We start from the raw sequence: 16,500 nt of genomic DNA on the forward strand, positions 1-16,500 counted from the left end.
CAGATAACCACAAAATTCGCGCATAAGTCTGAAGAGTCTTAGAGTGGATGAAACGCAGAATATTCAGTGTACTTAATCGCCATATATATTTTATAACTTACTATATATATATATATATATATATATAATCTGTATATTGTTATTAGATTTTTATAAATTGTCTATATATAATTTAAATACTAAACATAATATTAATTTAAAATTTTGTAAATGTTGACATATATACTATTTTTATTCATCTCTCTTTTGATATTGAGCACTTTCTGCTGGGTTTGTTTGATTCTACTTACAAATGTTTGCACTACTATTTAATTTGTATTTATTGTGTTGTCTGTATGTATGTATGTATGTATGTATGTTTTTGAAGTCGCTAAGAATTACAAGCTTCTCTGACTGAGGAAATGAGAGAGTCCAGTTCTTCATAAAACTTATCTTTGACCTCATCAGGGTTAGTCATCGTTGGGGCATAGGCGCTGACCAGCGTAACGCTAGGGTTGCATCCAAGAGGTAACTGCATTTTCATTAGTCTGTTGTTGATACCTTCAGGAATGCTTGCTAGTTTTGGTACGTGAGTTATTTTGATAGCAAAACTCACACCAGCTTCACACTGCTCCTCAGCACGAGTCTCACTTAGGGCTGCAATGTCAATAATGTAGCGAGCAAGCTCACGAGCTACAAGCACTGTTCGTCTTTCAGGTCAATTGGCTTTTGCATTTTCGAGCAGGGTTCAGACATTCCATGATGCTAGAGTAAGCACCTTTGTTTTCTTCTTTTGTTTTTTTGTTTCGACCGCTTAAGAGTGATCCCGCCAGCCGCGGTATGCTAGCCAGGGTTTGGTGAAGCAGGCTATTTTTAGGGCATCTTTTCCAGCCCCGTCTTCATTCTACAGAGGCGAGCAGAGCGATCATAAAGAGGGCTGCTCGGTCACTCAGGAGGCTGCCAGACCCACCACTGCCTCAGTCCAGTGAGGAACGACCACATGTCCTGAATCGCCTATGTGTAGGTTCACAGCTACAGCTTCCAGTGTATCCACACCTACTGTTTTACCATTTCCCTGTCGCCGCAAAACAAAAACTCGATGTCATTTTAACAAAAATTCGATGTCATGACTTGCGCTTGACTTGGATTAAAGTGAGGGAGACTTAAGCAGGATCAGCCTCACTCTCTCTTCCTGATGCGCCGGTTCCAGTGGCAGGACTGTGTCAAGACGGCTGGGAATGAATCAGGATGCAGGAGTTGTCAGAAGGAGACTGGTCTGTCTTCCTATCGCCTTAGGGGCTCAACTCTGGATTTTCTGTTGAGGTTTACTCCCTTAGCCTTTGTCTTTCCCAAGACAGCCACAAGACAGTGGAACTATTTGACCCATAGCTGGAGGTTGGTTCATGAGTCACCAGGGCATATCAACATGACGGTGGGTCTGCACGTCACATGTCTGGGGGCCAACCTCCTCCGAGTCCTTGTAGTTTAGCCTGAGGCCGCAGGGTGCTCAGTTTGCATGTTTCGGTGCGTGGAACCACTAGATAGGGCTTGCAGATAGAGAGGCTGTATACTGGCAGAGAGAGACTTACACATTCGGCTCCTTTTTCACATAAATGCTAGCCAGCAGTGTTAGCTGAGAGCAAGAGATGATAAGCACATCTACTACTACGACTACATACTAGATGCATCGCACCACCATTTGAAACAGAAGAAGAGCTGGACTCCCTCAGTCCCTCAGTCGGAGAAGCTTGTAATTCTTGGCGACTTCAATGCAAGTGTCAGTACAGATTATCAAGCCTGGCACAACGTCATTGGAAAGCATGGAGTAGGCAAATGCAATAGCAATGGACTCCTCCTCCTTAGAACCTGTGCATCACATGATCTCAACATCACAAACACTATGTTCCGCCTCCCAAATTGCAATAAAACCACATGGATGCATCCACGCTCTCGACACTGGCATCAAATCGACTGTCATTACCAGAGTCAAGGACAGGCAGGACGTGAGATTGTTGGACCGACCACCGCCTCATCATCTCCAAATTCAACTTCTTCATCCAACCAAAGAGAAAGCCTCAGGGTAAAAAAACAGCCAAGAGGCTCAATACAGCCAAATTGAAATGTCCTAAAACAGCAGAGGAATTCCAGAGCAGCATACATAGTAAACTTGCTAACTTCAATGTCAATCACAACAGTGTTGAAGAGAGCTGGTCATCCTTCAGGGATGTTGTTCACTCTGCTGCTCTAAACACCACCAGGACTGGTTTGATGAGAATGATCCTGAGATCCACAACTTTTTGCAGGAAAAACACTGCCTGCTAAGAGCGCATCAAAATGACGCAGCTTGTGTGGCGAAGAAAACTGCCTTCTCTAACATGCGCAACACAGCCCAATACAAGCTGCGTTCAATGCAGGATTCCTGGCTCAGTGCCAAGGCAGATGAAATCCAAGGCTATGCAGACAAACACAATACAAAGAATTTTTACGATGCACTAAGGGCAGTTTACAGACCACAGTCTTTGGGATCCTCTCCTCTGCTCAGTGCCGACGGCTCAACTCTACTCACAGGAAAGAAAGAGATCCTCAACAGATGGGCTGACCATTTTAACAAAGTGCTCAATCGCCCTGGAGCCATCAATGATATAACAAAATTGAACGTCTCCCCCAAGTCCCCATCAATCAACAGCTTGACACCCCCCCCCCATCAATCGAAGAGGTCAGCAAAGCCATTCAGCAGTCAACCAGTGGAAAAGCTCCAGGTCAAGATGCCATCCCAGCTGAGTTTTACAAGTCCGGTGGTGCAGCCTTGCGGGAGCAGCTGACCTGCTTGTATCAGATCATGTAGAGGAAGGGACAACTACCACAAGAGTTTAAAGATGCCATAATCGTTCACATCTATAAGCGAAAAGGAAATCGCCAATCATGCGATAACCACCGAGGTATCTCTCTCCTGTCCATAGCAGGAAAGATCTTTGCTCACATCCTCCTCAACTGCTTACTTGGTCACCTGGAACAGGGACTCCTGCCGGAGAGTCAATGTGGTTTCCGTGCCAGTCGGGGGACCACTGACATGATCTTTACTGCTCTTCAGCTTCAAGAGAAATGCATCGAACAGTACCGAGACCTTTACACAACCTTTATCGACTTGACCAAGGCATTTGACACAGTCAGTCGGGATGGTCTGTGGAAAATAATGAAGAAATTCGGTTGCCCAAGTACTTTCATCACAGTAGTTCGTCGATTCCATGAAGGCATGATGGGGCACATCCTTGACGACGGTGAATCAGCAAAGGCTTTTCCGGTAACAAATGGAGTTAAACAGGGGTGTGTCCTTGCCCTTACACTGTTCAGCTTGATGTTTTCTGCAATGCTATTTGACGCTTTCAGCGACCAGTCACCAGGCATCAACATTAAATTCAGAACAGATGGAAAGCTGTTTAACCCAAGGAGGCTGCAGGCTGTGGCAAATGTGAAGGAAGCAGTGCTGAGTGACTTTCTTTTTGCTGATGACTGTGCCCTTAATGCCAGCAATGAGCGAGAAATGCAAGACCAGATAAACCAATTCTCCGCAGCCTGTAACAACTTCGACCTCACAATTAGCACCAAGAAGACCAAAGTTATGTTCCAACCAGCTCCCAGAAATCTGTATCATGAGCCAAGTATCTCAGTCAAGGGGCAGAACCTTCAAGTGGTTGAGACCTTCACCTATCTGGGCAGCAATCTATCTCGGACAGCCACAATCAATCTCGAAATCAACAACAGAATCGCCAAGGCAAGCAGCGCATTCGGGAGACTCAGAAGCAAAGTCTGGGAAAGGAAGGGAATCAGCATTGACACCAAGCTGAAGGTTTACAGAGCAGTTGTCTTCACCATATTGCTCTATGGCTCAGAAACCTGGACTACTTAGAGAAGGCACGAAAAAAATGTTGAACCACTTCCACCTGAGATGTCTCCGAAATCTCTTCCATATCAGATGGCAAGACAAAGTCCCTGATACAGAGGTCCTGAAAAGTTCTAATCTTCCCAGTATAACTACTACCATTCGAAAGACCCAACTGAGATGGGCAGGTCACGTCTCCCACATGTCAGATGAAAGAATCCCAAAACAACTCCTGTATGGCCAGTTGTGCCAAGGCAAGCATTCAGTCGTAGCACCAAGAAAACGCTTTAAGGACAACCTCAAAGTCTCCCAAAGACTTCAACATCAGTACCGAGTCCTGGGAATCTCTTGCATCAGAGAGACCTCACTGGTGTCACCTCATCAACAAAGGAGCTGAAACAGCTGAAGAGAGAAGAACCCTCAAAGCAGAACAGAAGCATGCAACCTGCAAAGCCAGAGCAACAAGCTCTGTCCCCACAACACATGCTCACCACTGTCCAACTTGTGGGAGAGCCTTCTATGCCCGGATCAGCCTTACAAGTCATCTCCAGAAGCACAAAAATACTACTTTTACTCACTGATGTCATTGCCATCTTCAACTTCGAAGGACGAACACGATATGTATGTTTTTAATTCTTCAGGGAGACTAGCCGCCCTCCTCACCAAACAAGTCTGGTGGGGAAACCAGTTTAGTCGCCGGTGACCCGACCATGAGGCAGGTAGTACTGGGTTACATGGTACCAGTAACATATGACATGACCTGACATACTAGCACCGTTTGTGTGTATGTATGTGTGTGCTGAGGTTGAGAGGGCTCCCATAAGCCATGGTGAATGCAACCTTTCTAGGAGAAGCAAATCTCTGATTTAAAAAACCATAAAGCGAGAGACCAGTACCTGTAGCTGGTCTGCAGTTTAACTTATTGCTGGCTATCTTGCTCTTGCTTGTTGCTGGATCTCAACATTTTGAACCGAGAGAGAGAGCTACTGTATGCAGACAATGCTCAATGCTGCCAATTTGCATACATTGAGGCAGATATGCAGCATATAATGGATCATTTTGTAGACTGCTGCACTGCCTTTGGTCGGAAGATCAGTCTATCTAAAACAAAGGTGATGTTCATTACTGCACCGAGCCAGCCATATGCAGAGCTGAACATAATGATCTGTGGTGCCAGGCTAGGAGTAGTTGATTTGTTTGTCTACCTTGGTAGTTCTCTGTCAAGAGATGGCTCCCTTGATACTGAAATTCACAGACAAATTCAGAAGGCCACTGTAGCTTTTGGAAAGTTAAAGAATAGAGTGTGGCCTGATCATGGCATCACAGACAGGGTAAGGATCTATGTTTACAAAGCCTATGTGCTAACCACACTATTGTATTCATCGGGACATGCATATTACATGGAAGTCACATTAAATGGATTGAATGATTTCACCAAAAATGCTTGCGACGTATCTTAAACATGTAACAAGCACAAGTACTCGTCACTGAGGTCCTTGTAAGAGCATGTTGCTCTAGTGTTGAGACCTTGTAATCAGATCTCACATGGATTGGGTGGGCCACATGGTTTGAATGAAAGATTGTAGGCTGCTGAAACAAACTTTTTATGAGGAGAAATGGCAAGTGCCTTCAACATAAGCCGAGGAAGAGGTTCAGGGACTGTACAAAAACAATTTGAAAGTCCTGGAAATCAACATCGACACGTGGGAAAAACTCATTTTGCTAAGGTCAAAGTGGCAAAAACTTGTACATGAAAGATGTGAAAAGAAAGCAGGGCCACAGCAATCTGAAGCAAAGATTTAATTGATGGTTTTAATCATGACACACACAGCTGGAAATGTGGCACTTCTCTTAAAAGCTGGCTACGTCAACCACCTCGAGTCAAAAAACTCCTGTTCAGGTTAACTGTGTACCTATTAGTTTGAACCAAACGATCTGTTTAATATGTTTGCAAGTCTACAGCTGGTTTGAAAAGAAATATGATTGTTCATAGGAATAACCTCCAGAGGAAATCAACTCAGCAGAAATTACTCAATTTGTATGTCACATTTGCTTCAAGATGTGCAAATCTGCAGCGGGACTGCGGAGTCATCTATGGTAGCATGGACAATGAGATGGGAAGGACTCAATAAGATAGTGATCATCTGAAAAGAGGCAACAATCATCATGTATGTATGTATGTATGTGTGTTTTGTTTTAGACTCCTACATATGCAGTACATGATAATGATGATCATGTTGACAAATTCACACATAATTTTCCAAATAACTCAACGTACGAATCGACGAAAAAAAAAAAAAAAATCCAAGCATCTGTAAATCATATCAATTGGACTGTTGTTTTTCGTCGATTCGTACGTTGAGTTATTTGGAAAATTATGTGTGAATTTATCAACATGATCATCATCATTATCATGTACTGCATATGTGTGAGTCTAAAACAAACTTTTTATTTAAAAAAAACAAAACAAAAAAAAAAGGAAGGAGGAAAAAGATCAGGAAGGAAAAGGGACAAAAATGGTCCAACCGCTGATCACTTACTATGTATGACTTTTGGAATGTTCATTTATGTGTATTTTACATGTATATGTGTGTGTATGTATGTATAGGCATATGTATGTATGTGCGTATTTGTGTGCCTCTACGTGATTATGGTTGCATGTGTGTTCACATGCATACGTATGTTGGCGTACATCTGTATGTACGCATGTGTTTATTGTCATGTGTATGTGGGGTGGAGAGGGTTCCCGTAAGCCGTGGTGAAGGCAACCCCTCTAGGAGAAACAAATCTTAGATTTAAAAAAAAAACATAAAGCGGGAGACCAGTACCCGCATTGAGCTGGTCTGCAGTTTGACTTGTTGTTGGCTATCTTGCTCTTGCTTGTTGCTGGATGTCAACATTTTGAACCGAGAGAGAGATATCATCTGTATATAGATACTCCCTCAGGCATGGAAAAGTTGTGACGCGTGTAGGCCTGAAATGTTGAAAGCATGTAATAATTGATCTGCCATCATTATATGTATATATGTATGTATAGTTGTATGTATGTTCATGTACAGGTGTATGTATATGTGTGTATATCTATGTGTATATGTATGTATATGTGTGTGTATGTATATACATATATATTGTTTGTATGTATGTGTATATATGCATGTGTGTGTATGTATGTATATGTATGCATGTGTGTATGCATGTATATGTGTATGTATGTGCATGTTTGTGTATGAGTGCATATTCATGTAAGTGTATGTATATATATATATGTGCATATGTGTACATATGTGTATATGTATGTATATGTGTGTATGTAACTGTATGTATATGTGTGTATTTGTATGTATGTACTTGTGTATGTATGCGTGTGTATGTATATGTATGTATGTGTATTATGCATTGTGTATGTATATATGTATATGTGTGTATGTTTACAGATATGTATGTGTGTATGTGTATATTTGCATTTATATATATATGTATGTATGCAATTGACCGTCTTGTGTATGTTTATGTATGTATATGTATGTGTATTATGTATTGTGTATGTATGTATGCATATATGCGTGTTATATGTATGTGTATATATGTATGTATGCATGCATGTATATATATATGCATGTATACTAATGACCGTCTTCAGTATCATGTCTGTTTGAGCGTGTGAATTTTGCCGGCAGGACTAAAGTCATTTTCAGCTCATGGAGTTTCAGTGCCTGAGGGAGTGGCACTCATCTGACAAGACGTTGCAATCATCATGTATGTATGTATGCAAGGCAGGCTTACTTACTCTGTTTCGGAATCACTATGGTTTCGGCTACTACTGTTGCTCCCCTTCTGCCGTCTTGCTCGAAGTTGTGCTAGAAATTCTGATTCCTGGTCCAATCGTCGCTTCACCTCTTCTCGCCATCCATCCACATCATCAGATGCGTTTGTCGGATAGTAACCTCCCATTTCTAAGTTTCCTGCAACAAATCAAACAAACATGATAAATATGTTCTGTCATGTAAAAACAATTGTTTTTTATTTTACTAAACTTATAAATCTATATTTGAAAAAATTAAAACAAAAATGATATGATAAATTTTTTTCAAAATTGTGAACTATTTTTTGAGGAACACAAAATTTGCAACAACCAAAAGGACACATTTTGTTTTAATGCCAACTTTTTTTTTTTCTTTGACTTCAACTTTTATCATTATATAATGATTTTTTAAAGCAGAATATTAAAAAATGTTCTGTAAAACATTAAATTTGGAGACAAATTTTAATAATTCTTTTGGTACTTAGGCAGAATATGGACTGTGTTATTTTCTAGATCAGATTTTCAACTTCAATTCAATTGTTATATGTTTTGTTTATTAAATTGTAGGTGAAAGTACAGACCAGTTTAAAACGTCCCATTCCACTATGTTAAGAATGAGCTAAATAATTTTATTATCTTAGTATGGTACATATTCTATAAAAAGAAAGTGGAATTAACATTAAAATGACAGAAAACTTGGGATTCTACTTTCCACTATTAACCAAGTGGTTCTTTAATACTTCAGAGAGTCTCCAACAGCAGCCTTCATTATTAATAAGGCTATCTATTCACTTTTGTCATCTCTATGTACATTTAATTAACAAGTTTTCACAGATGATGTAAAATGATCATATAATTCATATTACTTAGATTAATTGGACAACTGTTTTCATCTTAAATGTTATTCTTACAATATTTTAATAGATAAATTCTGTCAGTCAGTAGAAGTCCTATGTAATTTGCAATTGTATTTTGAGTATCACTTGAACTAAGGATTGAACCTTCAACCTCCAGAGAGTGTCAATTAGAATCGAATTCTATCAAGTACTTTATCCGTTACACTACACCAAAAGGCTTACTAGAATGTTAAGATTCTTGTTTTTAAATAAATATATAATGTTTAAGATGATTGTGTATTTAACCATTTAGATCCTGGCCCATTTAAGTTATAATTAGCCAAAAAGACAACAATAGGTGATCAGCAAAATTATTTGATAATGTATTATTAGAAGGTTCAAATATCAGCCATATCGTCTTTTTAGATTTTTTGTTGCTAGGGTTGATGTATTGGCTGTGCAGAGTTGGAAAGGTTAAGCATGCTCTTTATTTTTCAAGTTTACATATAATTATTCTTCATTATGATCGAAGGTTTGGCAGAATAATACAAAATTAATATTAATAGGTTGACACTTGCTTCCAAATTTATAAGAAACTAGGAGCTGTATCTATCTGGTGTTGCCCAGGATACAGCAAAGTCATTTTAGCTTATAATTTTTATTTATTTGGCCATTTTTTTAAAAACTTATACACAAAAAGAAGCAGAATTTTAGTTGTAAAGGAAACAACTCTTTCTGATCTTCTTAAAAGTTATTCCCCATGTTCAATTTTCATTTTTTTAGTGATTAAGTAAAAATGTTTCATAATATAGATTAATGGTGGGCAGATTAAGTATTTTCAAAAATAAAATCTTATTATATTGTTGATAACATGGTACAGTGATAACAAATGAAAATATACGTAGAATATACTGTGTTAAATCAGTGCATTTGAAAACTAGGCTTACTTACCCGAGATGGCTTTGTAAAATTTATCAACATGCAAAAAAAAGTAACTCACCAGTGGCTCCCAGCATTCCATTTGCACTACTTTCATCGTCACTACCACTGCCCTCTGTATAAAAACACAAAAACAAAGGTCATTCAATTAAATTAAGAAAAACAAAAAGAAAACTAGCTATTAATAGCAAAATTGGGGAGCCATAATAAGACTCATAAGAATGCTAGAAGTTGAAGTCACTAAAGGCTATTTGAAGATAAAGGTTTAATGAGTGTCAGGTGACCACTGAGACAACACTGTGATTATTGGTAATGATAGAAATTGGTCAGAATTTGATTATTTAAGAGGATGGCTCAACAAGAATTTGTTTACAGACAGGTTGTTCTAGGAAAGAAACTTTGATCATGGAATTTCCATTTCGTTTTAGGCACAGATAGAGAGTGAGGAAAATTGTTGACAGTGGTTGTAGCTAGATGAGGGGTTGTTGTCGGGGGGGGGGGTCAGCCCTTGCCCATAGATTGAAGCTCATTCGACCACCTGTCATGAAAATAACGATGGAACAAAAAAAGACTTGCAACATCTTATCTGTGAGAAAGAAGTTGTAGAGAGGAGAAAAGACATCACTCACTAGATTTCAAAGCCAGTTTTGGACAATGTCAAAGTAGAAAAGTGTGCTTTGAACAGCTCCTCATCAGATGTGGCAACAGTACTCCATCTTAGGATTTATTTGGTGGAAGATTGTACCTGGAGTGAGATACTTTCTGGAGCAGTAGAATGATCCAATCATTTTTCCAGTGACCTTGGTACTTCAATTATTATTGGATATTGGGAGATTCTAAAATAAGGAGTCAGATTTGGATATTTTGTCAAAGTCAATATTTTTTTAAATCCTAGGAGTTGGAATTGAACTTTATACTTTTTGACGATTTCTGGTAAATAGTATGAGACTGCTAATGGTTAGTAGGTATGACTGATGATATTTTCAAAGTTATCAATCATACCTGCATCACATATTGGTTAGAACGTGAATGTTATATAATGGCGAAATGGAATCTCCAATGTTTTTCCCGGGTTCCGTATGTGTGGATTCCAGCCTTCCAAACATTTTGTCATTTCTACTTGAACTTTTTCATCTCATATATCTTTGTTTACATTGGTTGGTTAGAATAAGTTTCAACATTTTCATTTCAATCAAGTATAGTTTTTATTTTAATTTTATACACAAATATGTCCTTCATAGAAAAGGGATGAGAGGGACACAGAACAAGTGGCACTCCCTCCCCATCCCTAGAGAGAGGGCAAACTATTGGCTAGCAGTTGTTTCTGTTATATTTATGTCATCAGTCTTTCTGACGTCTGTCATTCTTTTGCATCACTCCCTTTATCATCTTTTACTTTCCCCCTCCCAATTCATTCTTCCTGTCTGGCATGATGATTAATCATCTGAAAATCAGTTATTCATTTTTAATTCAAAAGGCTCACATCATTTTTACTTTCTTTAAAATATTCAGACCAGTCCCAAAGATTAGACAATATCTTACAAGTAAACACTCAAGCAGATCATAAAGCACCTGCGATGATTAGTTATCTCTTTTTAAACAAAATCTAATGCATAGGATACTCAATATATGTGTGTTTTTTGTAAAAAAAAAAAAGATTTTAGAATCTATGTAAAATCTAAATGTGTATTCTTATGTAAAATTTAAAGTGCTCCCTAAGGGTTTAAAACTTTAAATTCATTTTATGAAATTTAAATCATATCTATAAATTTTCTGGGCAAATAATGGAAGTAGTTTTGAATCTCTAAGTGCCATTTTAACCTAAGGCAACTGGAGGGAGCGGGTCAAACCACTTTTAACACTTCAAACCTATTTTGATGAAATTTATATCATATGTATAAAATTATCCACAGAAATAATGCAAGTAGTCTCGCATCTCTACATTATCCTCTATGAGCCAAGATTTTATGTACTCCTTAACTCTAAAGGACAAAATCTCCTTAAAACTTTAAATAGCTACGTATCCTATTTTAATGTAAGACACTAATTCAGGAAGTTTTTCTTCCGACTATACTAGGCGGTGAAATGGGAGGAGAGGCAATAAAAACAAATAAAATAATTATGGTGTTATGAGCAGAATGAAAAATTACATTGTAGTGATCCTCATTCATTTCTTATAATTATAAATGAGAGATGTTCCGAGAGGCTTTCAGCAGACAGAACATGGTTTTTGTCTACCCTTTATGTAAAAAGCATCCCCATTAGAGTGTTTTTTTACATCGTGAAACAAATTTTCTTATTTTTATTCTTTGAATAACTAAATCGGTGCCTCCCACCTTTGTTATTGGACATTTTTGGTTCTTATTTAAGATTCATATTTCCATGCCAATTCTTTCTTTCAAACTTAATGTATGTACACATCTGTAACATGCTTCTCATGTATGTACACATCTGTAACATGCTTCTCATGTATGTACACATCTGTAACATGCTTAATGTATGTACACATCTGTAACATGCTTCTCATGTATGTACACATCTGTAACATGCTTCTCATGTATGTACACATCTGTAACATGCTTCTCATGTATGTACACATGTGTAACATGCTTCTCATGTATGTACACATCTGTAACATACTTCTTATGTATGTACACATCTGTAACATGCTTCTCATGTATGTACACATCTGTAACATGCTTCTCATGTATGTACACATCTGTAACATGCTTAATGTATGTATACATCTGTAACATGCTTCTCATGTATGTACACATCTGTAATATGCTTCTCATGTATGTACACATCTGTAACATGCTTCTCATGTATGTACACATGTGTAACATGCTTCTCATGTATGTACACATCTGTAACATGCTCAATGTACGTACACATCTGTAACATGCTTCTCATGTATGTACGCATCTATAACATGCTTCTCATGTATGTACACATCTGTAACATGCTTAATGTATGTACACATTTGTAACATGCTTCTCATGTATGTACACATCTGTAACATGCTTCTCATGTATGTACACATTTGTAACATGCTTCTCATGTATGTACACATCTGTAACATGCTTAATGTATGTATACATCTGTAACATGCTTCTCATGTATGTACACATCTGTAACATGCTTCTCATGTATGTACACATCTGTAACATACGTCTCATGTACAGTGATAAACTGTAAATGATCCTTTTATTTTTCTTTCCAACATGCGTGTCGTATTTGTCGATACTATGATAATGACATGAACAACGGTCAGCATGCGTACAGAGAATAAAATGCTAACGTGAATATCATCATCAGTTTAATGTCTGTTTTACATGCTGACATGTGTTGGATGTCTTTTAAAAATTGACTTCAAAACTAACTTATCTTTGGCCAGGCCTTTCTCCCATGTTTATTTTTAGCATTTTCTCCCATGTTTTTCATGGCCTTCCACTGTTAACTGAAAATGCTACTTAAACTGTTCTACATCTTATCCATCATTTCAATGTGACCATACCATCAAAGTCTTCACGCATGTACATATACTGTCCAGATATAATCTTCCTCTGAGGACATCAGAATTAAACCCAACTTTAAGATTTACATTACAGGTACATAATTCTCATATCATTTCTCTCCATGCAACACATGTCCTCAACCCTCACTAGTTAAGTTTCATTTCCATACATCACACTGCATACACATGCTTGATAGACTCTTTCCTTTGTTGATAATTATAACCCTTTGCTGATTAGTAAAGATAGAAGTTCCCTAAGCTTAATCCATGTTGCAATCCAATACTTGCTCCATCCTGTGATCCAATGATATCAACAAGGGAACAAATCGTAACAACCTCAATAGCTTCGCCATCCAAATATTCTAAACATATTGAATATCAAATCAACACCGATTTTCTAACATTCTTGATTGTAGGAACAGATTAATCAATTCAGTGGATCATAACAATTCAACACATTCACATACTAATTATTAGGTTGATGCAAAAATAATGTTGTTTTTTATCAGATATACACATTATTTTTGCACTAACCTAATATATACCTACATTGTCTTTAAGCACCACAACTAGGAACATAATAATGCTCCCTCTCTATCTATATCTTTATATTATAGTGGAATTGGCAATAACCGAAATGGGGGGAAATAAAGAGCTTACCTCGGATACGTCTGTTGCTTTGTCGTGGGCCAAGTGGAAGAGAGTTCCAAGATGGCGTCCATGGGTTTTTATTGGCGTTGACCCCATGCAATTCTTGCAGAATCATGTGTGCTGTCACGCGATTATGCAAATATATAATTCCTGGCCGCTACAAAGGCAGGATGCTGGAAAGCAGTCAGCGAGTGCTTTGCAGATTGTGCGTAGATGATTCTGGCAGTTGGATTGTTCTTTGTGACGAACCACGAATCTGTGAGAAGCAAGTTTTCTTCTGCCTTTTTCTTTTTTTTTCTGTCTCCTTCTTCTTCTTTCTCTACGGTCATTACAGCCAAGAAATCCTTCTCTTCTAGAGGTGGGCGGTGCAGGGCGAAACTGACTATTTCCTATCTTTGTTCCTGATTTTTGCCTACTACATTTTGCTGCAAGCTATTTCGGCGCCTGTTGAAGAGCAATTGAGATGATGTCAAGGAACCCAGTGACGAAAGTCAATTTTGTGAGTCTCTCTAGGCCATCTCCTGTGAACCCGGCCAATCCAACCAACTGTTTGATTTTGTTAGCGTAAACATCCACACATTCGCCAGCCCATCTGACCATAGTTATTTTTCTGTATGCTGCAAACGCGTCCTCGGTAAATGCCTCTTTTAATCAAGCCTCAATCTGGTCTATCTTCTTTTGATCATTCTCCTCCATTTCCATGTAGAGGGCCGTGCATCACCTTCCAGATATAAAGGTAGGAGACTCGCTATATCATCCACCTGCTGAAGTTGTGTGGAAATATGTTCCTTCAATTATATTTCACTTTTTATTTATACCAATCAGTTTACCAATTTATAAAGCTTGATGTAATTAAAGAGCATATAACAAATAAATGAGAAAAGTCTATATTCCAAATTCAATATGTTGACCATCTTACCCTTTATTCCTTTAAATAAGTTGACATGCACAATTCTCGACAGCACTTATTTTGTAGTGCAAAATCATTCGTTTAATTCAATCAAAATTCAAAGATGGCGTAATAAAAGGAAAAAAAAGATAATTCTCTCTCAATTTTCGGATTTTGTAATCATGTCCGTATGCCTTTATTTTCTTTTAAAAATTGATAAATACTTTTTCTTTTGATGAATTAAGAGCAAAATAAATTCATTGATTGATATAATAATTAAATAACTGATTTTGCGCTATGAAACAAGTGCTGTTAAGAATTGTGCATATCCTTACTTAAAGAAATAAAAGGTAAGATGGTCAACATCTTGAAATTTGGAATATAGACTTTTGTCATTTATTTGTTATATATATATATATATATATATATATATATATATATATATATATATATATATATATATTTTTTTTTTTATTTAACATAACTTTTCCCTGTCATTTTTTAATATTTCAAACTCACTCGCCAGTTCCCATGGTTTAACTATTCCTAGACTTTACCCTGTACAGTCTAATCTAATCAATTTCCAAGTTTTTCTTGACTAGTCAACCTTCCTGCAATTCAAGGCATCCTTCTTCTGCAACAGTTTATCCAAGAGGATAAACAAATCCTCCAACCTGTTGAGTTTGGTGAGATTTTTCAATACAGATCCATCAATTATGGATCTGCATTCCACTGCAGTCATTTTAAGTTAAAGCAAAATAATATATAATCTCAAAATAAAAGGAAGTGAAGGCAAATAAATTGATGCGGCACTACGCATCTGTTGACCGTTAAAGAAACTAGTTTGGTAACAGTTCCTGTTCATAACTTTGTTCAAATTAAAAGAAGTACAGTAAAATTGGACTACTGTTCTTATCTTGTGTAACCTTCTGACCTTCTTTATGTGTATTTTGTTGAACTTAAGAACCTTTCTATCGAACCCAGGAATCTTTCTGTTGAACTTGAGAATTTGCATGGAATTTTGAACAAAACTCTTTATTTAATCTACAGGGGTAGCATGCCCTTGTTCTATCAAGCATGACTTAGTAGAAGTCTTAAATTGCAATTGTATTTTGAGCGTCACCTTCACTGTGAATTACTTAAGATTTCTACTCAGTCATAGTTGACAGAACGAGAACATGCTAGCCCTATGGATTAAATAAAAGGTTCCATTCAAAATTGCATGCATATTCCCAAGTTTGACAGAAACATTCCTGAGTTCAACAAGATACATCAGAAGAAGGTTGAAGGTTACATCAACTGAAACGTTGAGAAAATAACACTCAAGATGAGAACAGCAGTCCAAAGAATCAAAATGATACAAACAATCCTCATCTAAAAATTCACAAACATGAAATATGTTGAAACCTATTCGTCTTTCAAGACAAACACGTGAAGAAAAACAAAACAAAAACAAACATTAAAGAAACGACCACTTTTTTATATGTATCTTCTTGAATAATCAATAATAAATTATGATTTTTAATTTGATTGATTTTTTATCTCAACCAAAGAAATAAAATGCAAATAATTTCATACCTGAATTTAGTTCTTTGACGAGAGAGGACATGGCATTGGTCACAGAATCAGCAGCAACAAGTAGGTCGTTTCGTAAATTTCGAACACTGGAAGAGGGTCCTGTGCCAATTTGGCTAAAAGCTTGACGCAAATCTCCACCAACTGCCAAACCAGCCAAAGCCTCCATAGGTGTGCTTGGGGAACTTCCTTTGCTGGGCACAGTTGCAACCGGAGAGTGACCCCCACCTCGGGATCGAGGACTACTATTTGGTGTTGAGCGTGGAGAACTATGATTCTGAAAATGAAAATTTTCTTTGCTTTTTAATTGCACAATTCTTGAGAATATTAGCAATAGACAGTTGTGAATATGGACTGACAGAGAGACAGAGAGAAAATTATGAGAGAAAAACTTATGAATAAAATGAAATGGAAGAAAAAAGATGAAATATA

General features: G+C 37.5%; 1 protein-coding gene across 10 annotated transcripts in view; it reads right to left on the reverse strand.

Moving 5' to 3' along the window:
* The window catches only part of LOC145296848 (dystrobrevin beta-like), a 541,375-nt gene that overhangs the window by 45,464 nt on the left and 479,411 nt on the right, over positions 1 to 16,500 (reverse strand). For all 10 annotated transcript variants that reach the window (XR_013870040.1, XR_013870041.1, XR_013870039.1 and 7 more), the window contains 3 exons: positions 16,072 to 16,345; positions 9,498 to 9,551; positions 7,647 to 7,821 (listed from right to left, as the gene is read on the reverse strand). Coding sequence is in view for 7 of the 10 variants with exons in the window: in XM_080142975.1 (XP_079999101.1) it covers positions 7,647 to 7,821; positions 9,498 to 9,551; positions 16,072 to 16,345 (503 nt within the window). In the remaining 3 variants the exon portion in view is untranslated. The remainder of the gene's footprint in view (positions 1 to 7,646; positions 7,822 to 9,497; positions 9,552 to 16,071; positions 16,346 to 16,500) is intronic.

The sequence above is a fragment of the Euprymna scolopes genome, chromosome 17 (genome assembly GCF_053919585.1).
Source record: "Euprymna scolopes isolate OS-2025 chromosome 17, ASM5391958v1, whole genome shotgun sequence".
Classification (NCBI taxonomy): Eukaryota; Metazoa; Mollusca; class Cephalopoda; order Sepiida; family Sepiolidae; genus Euprymna; species Euprymna scolopes.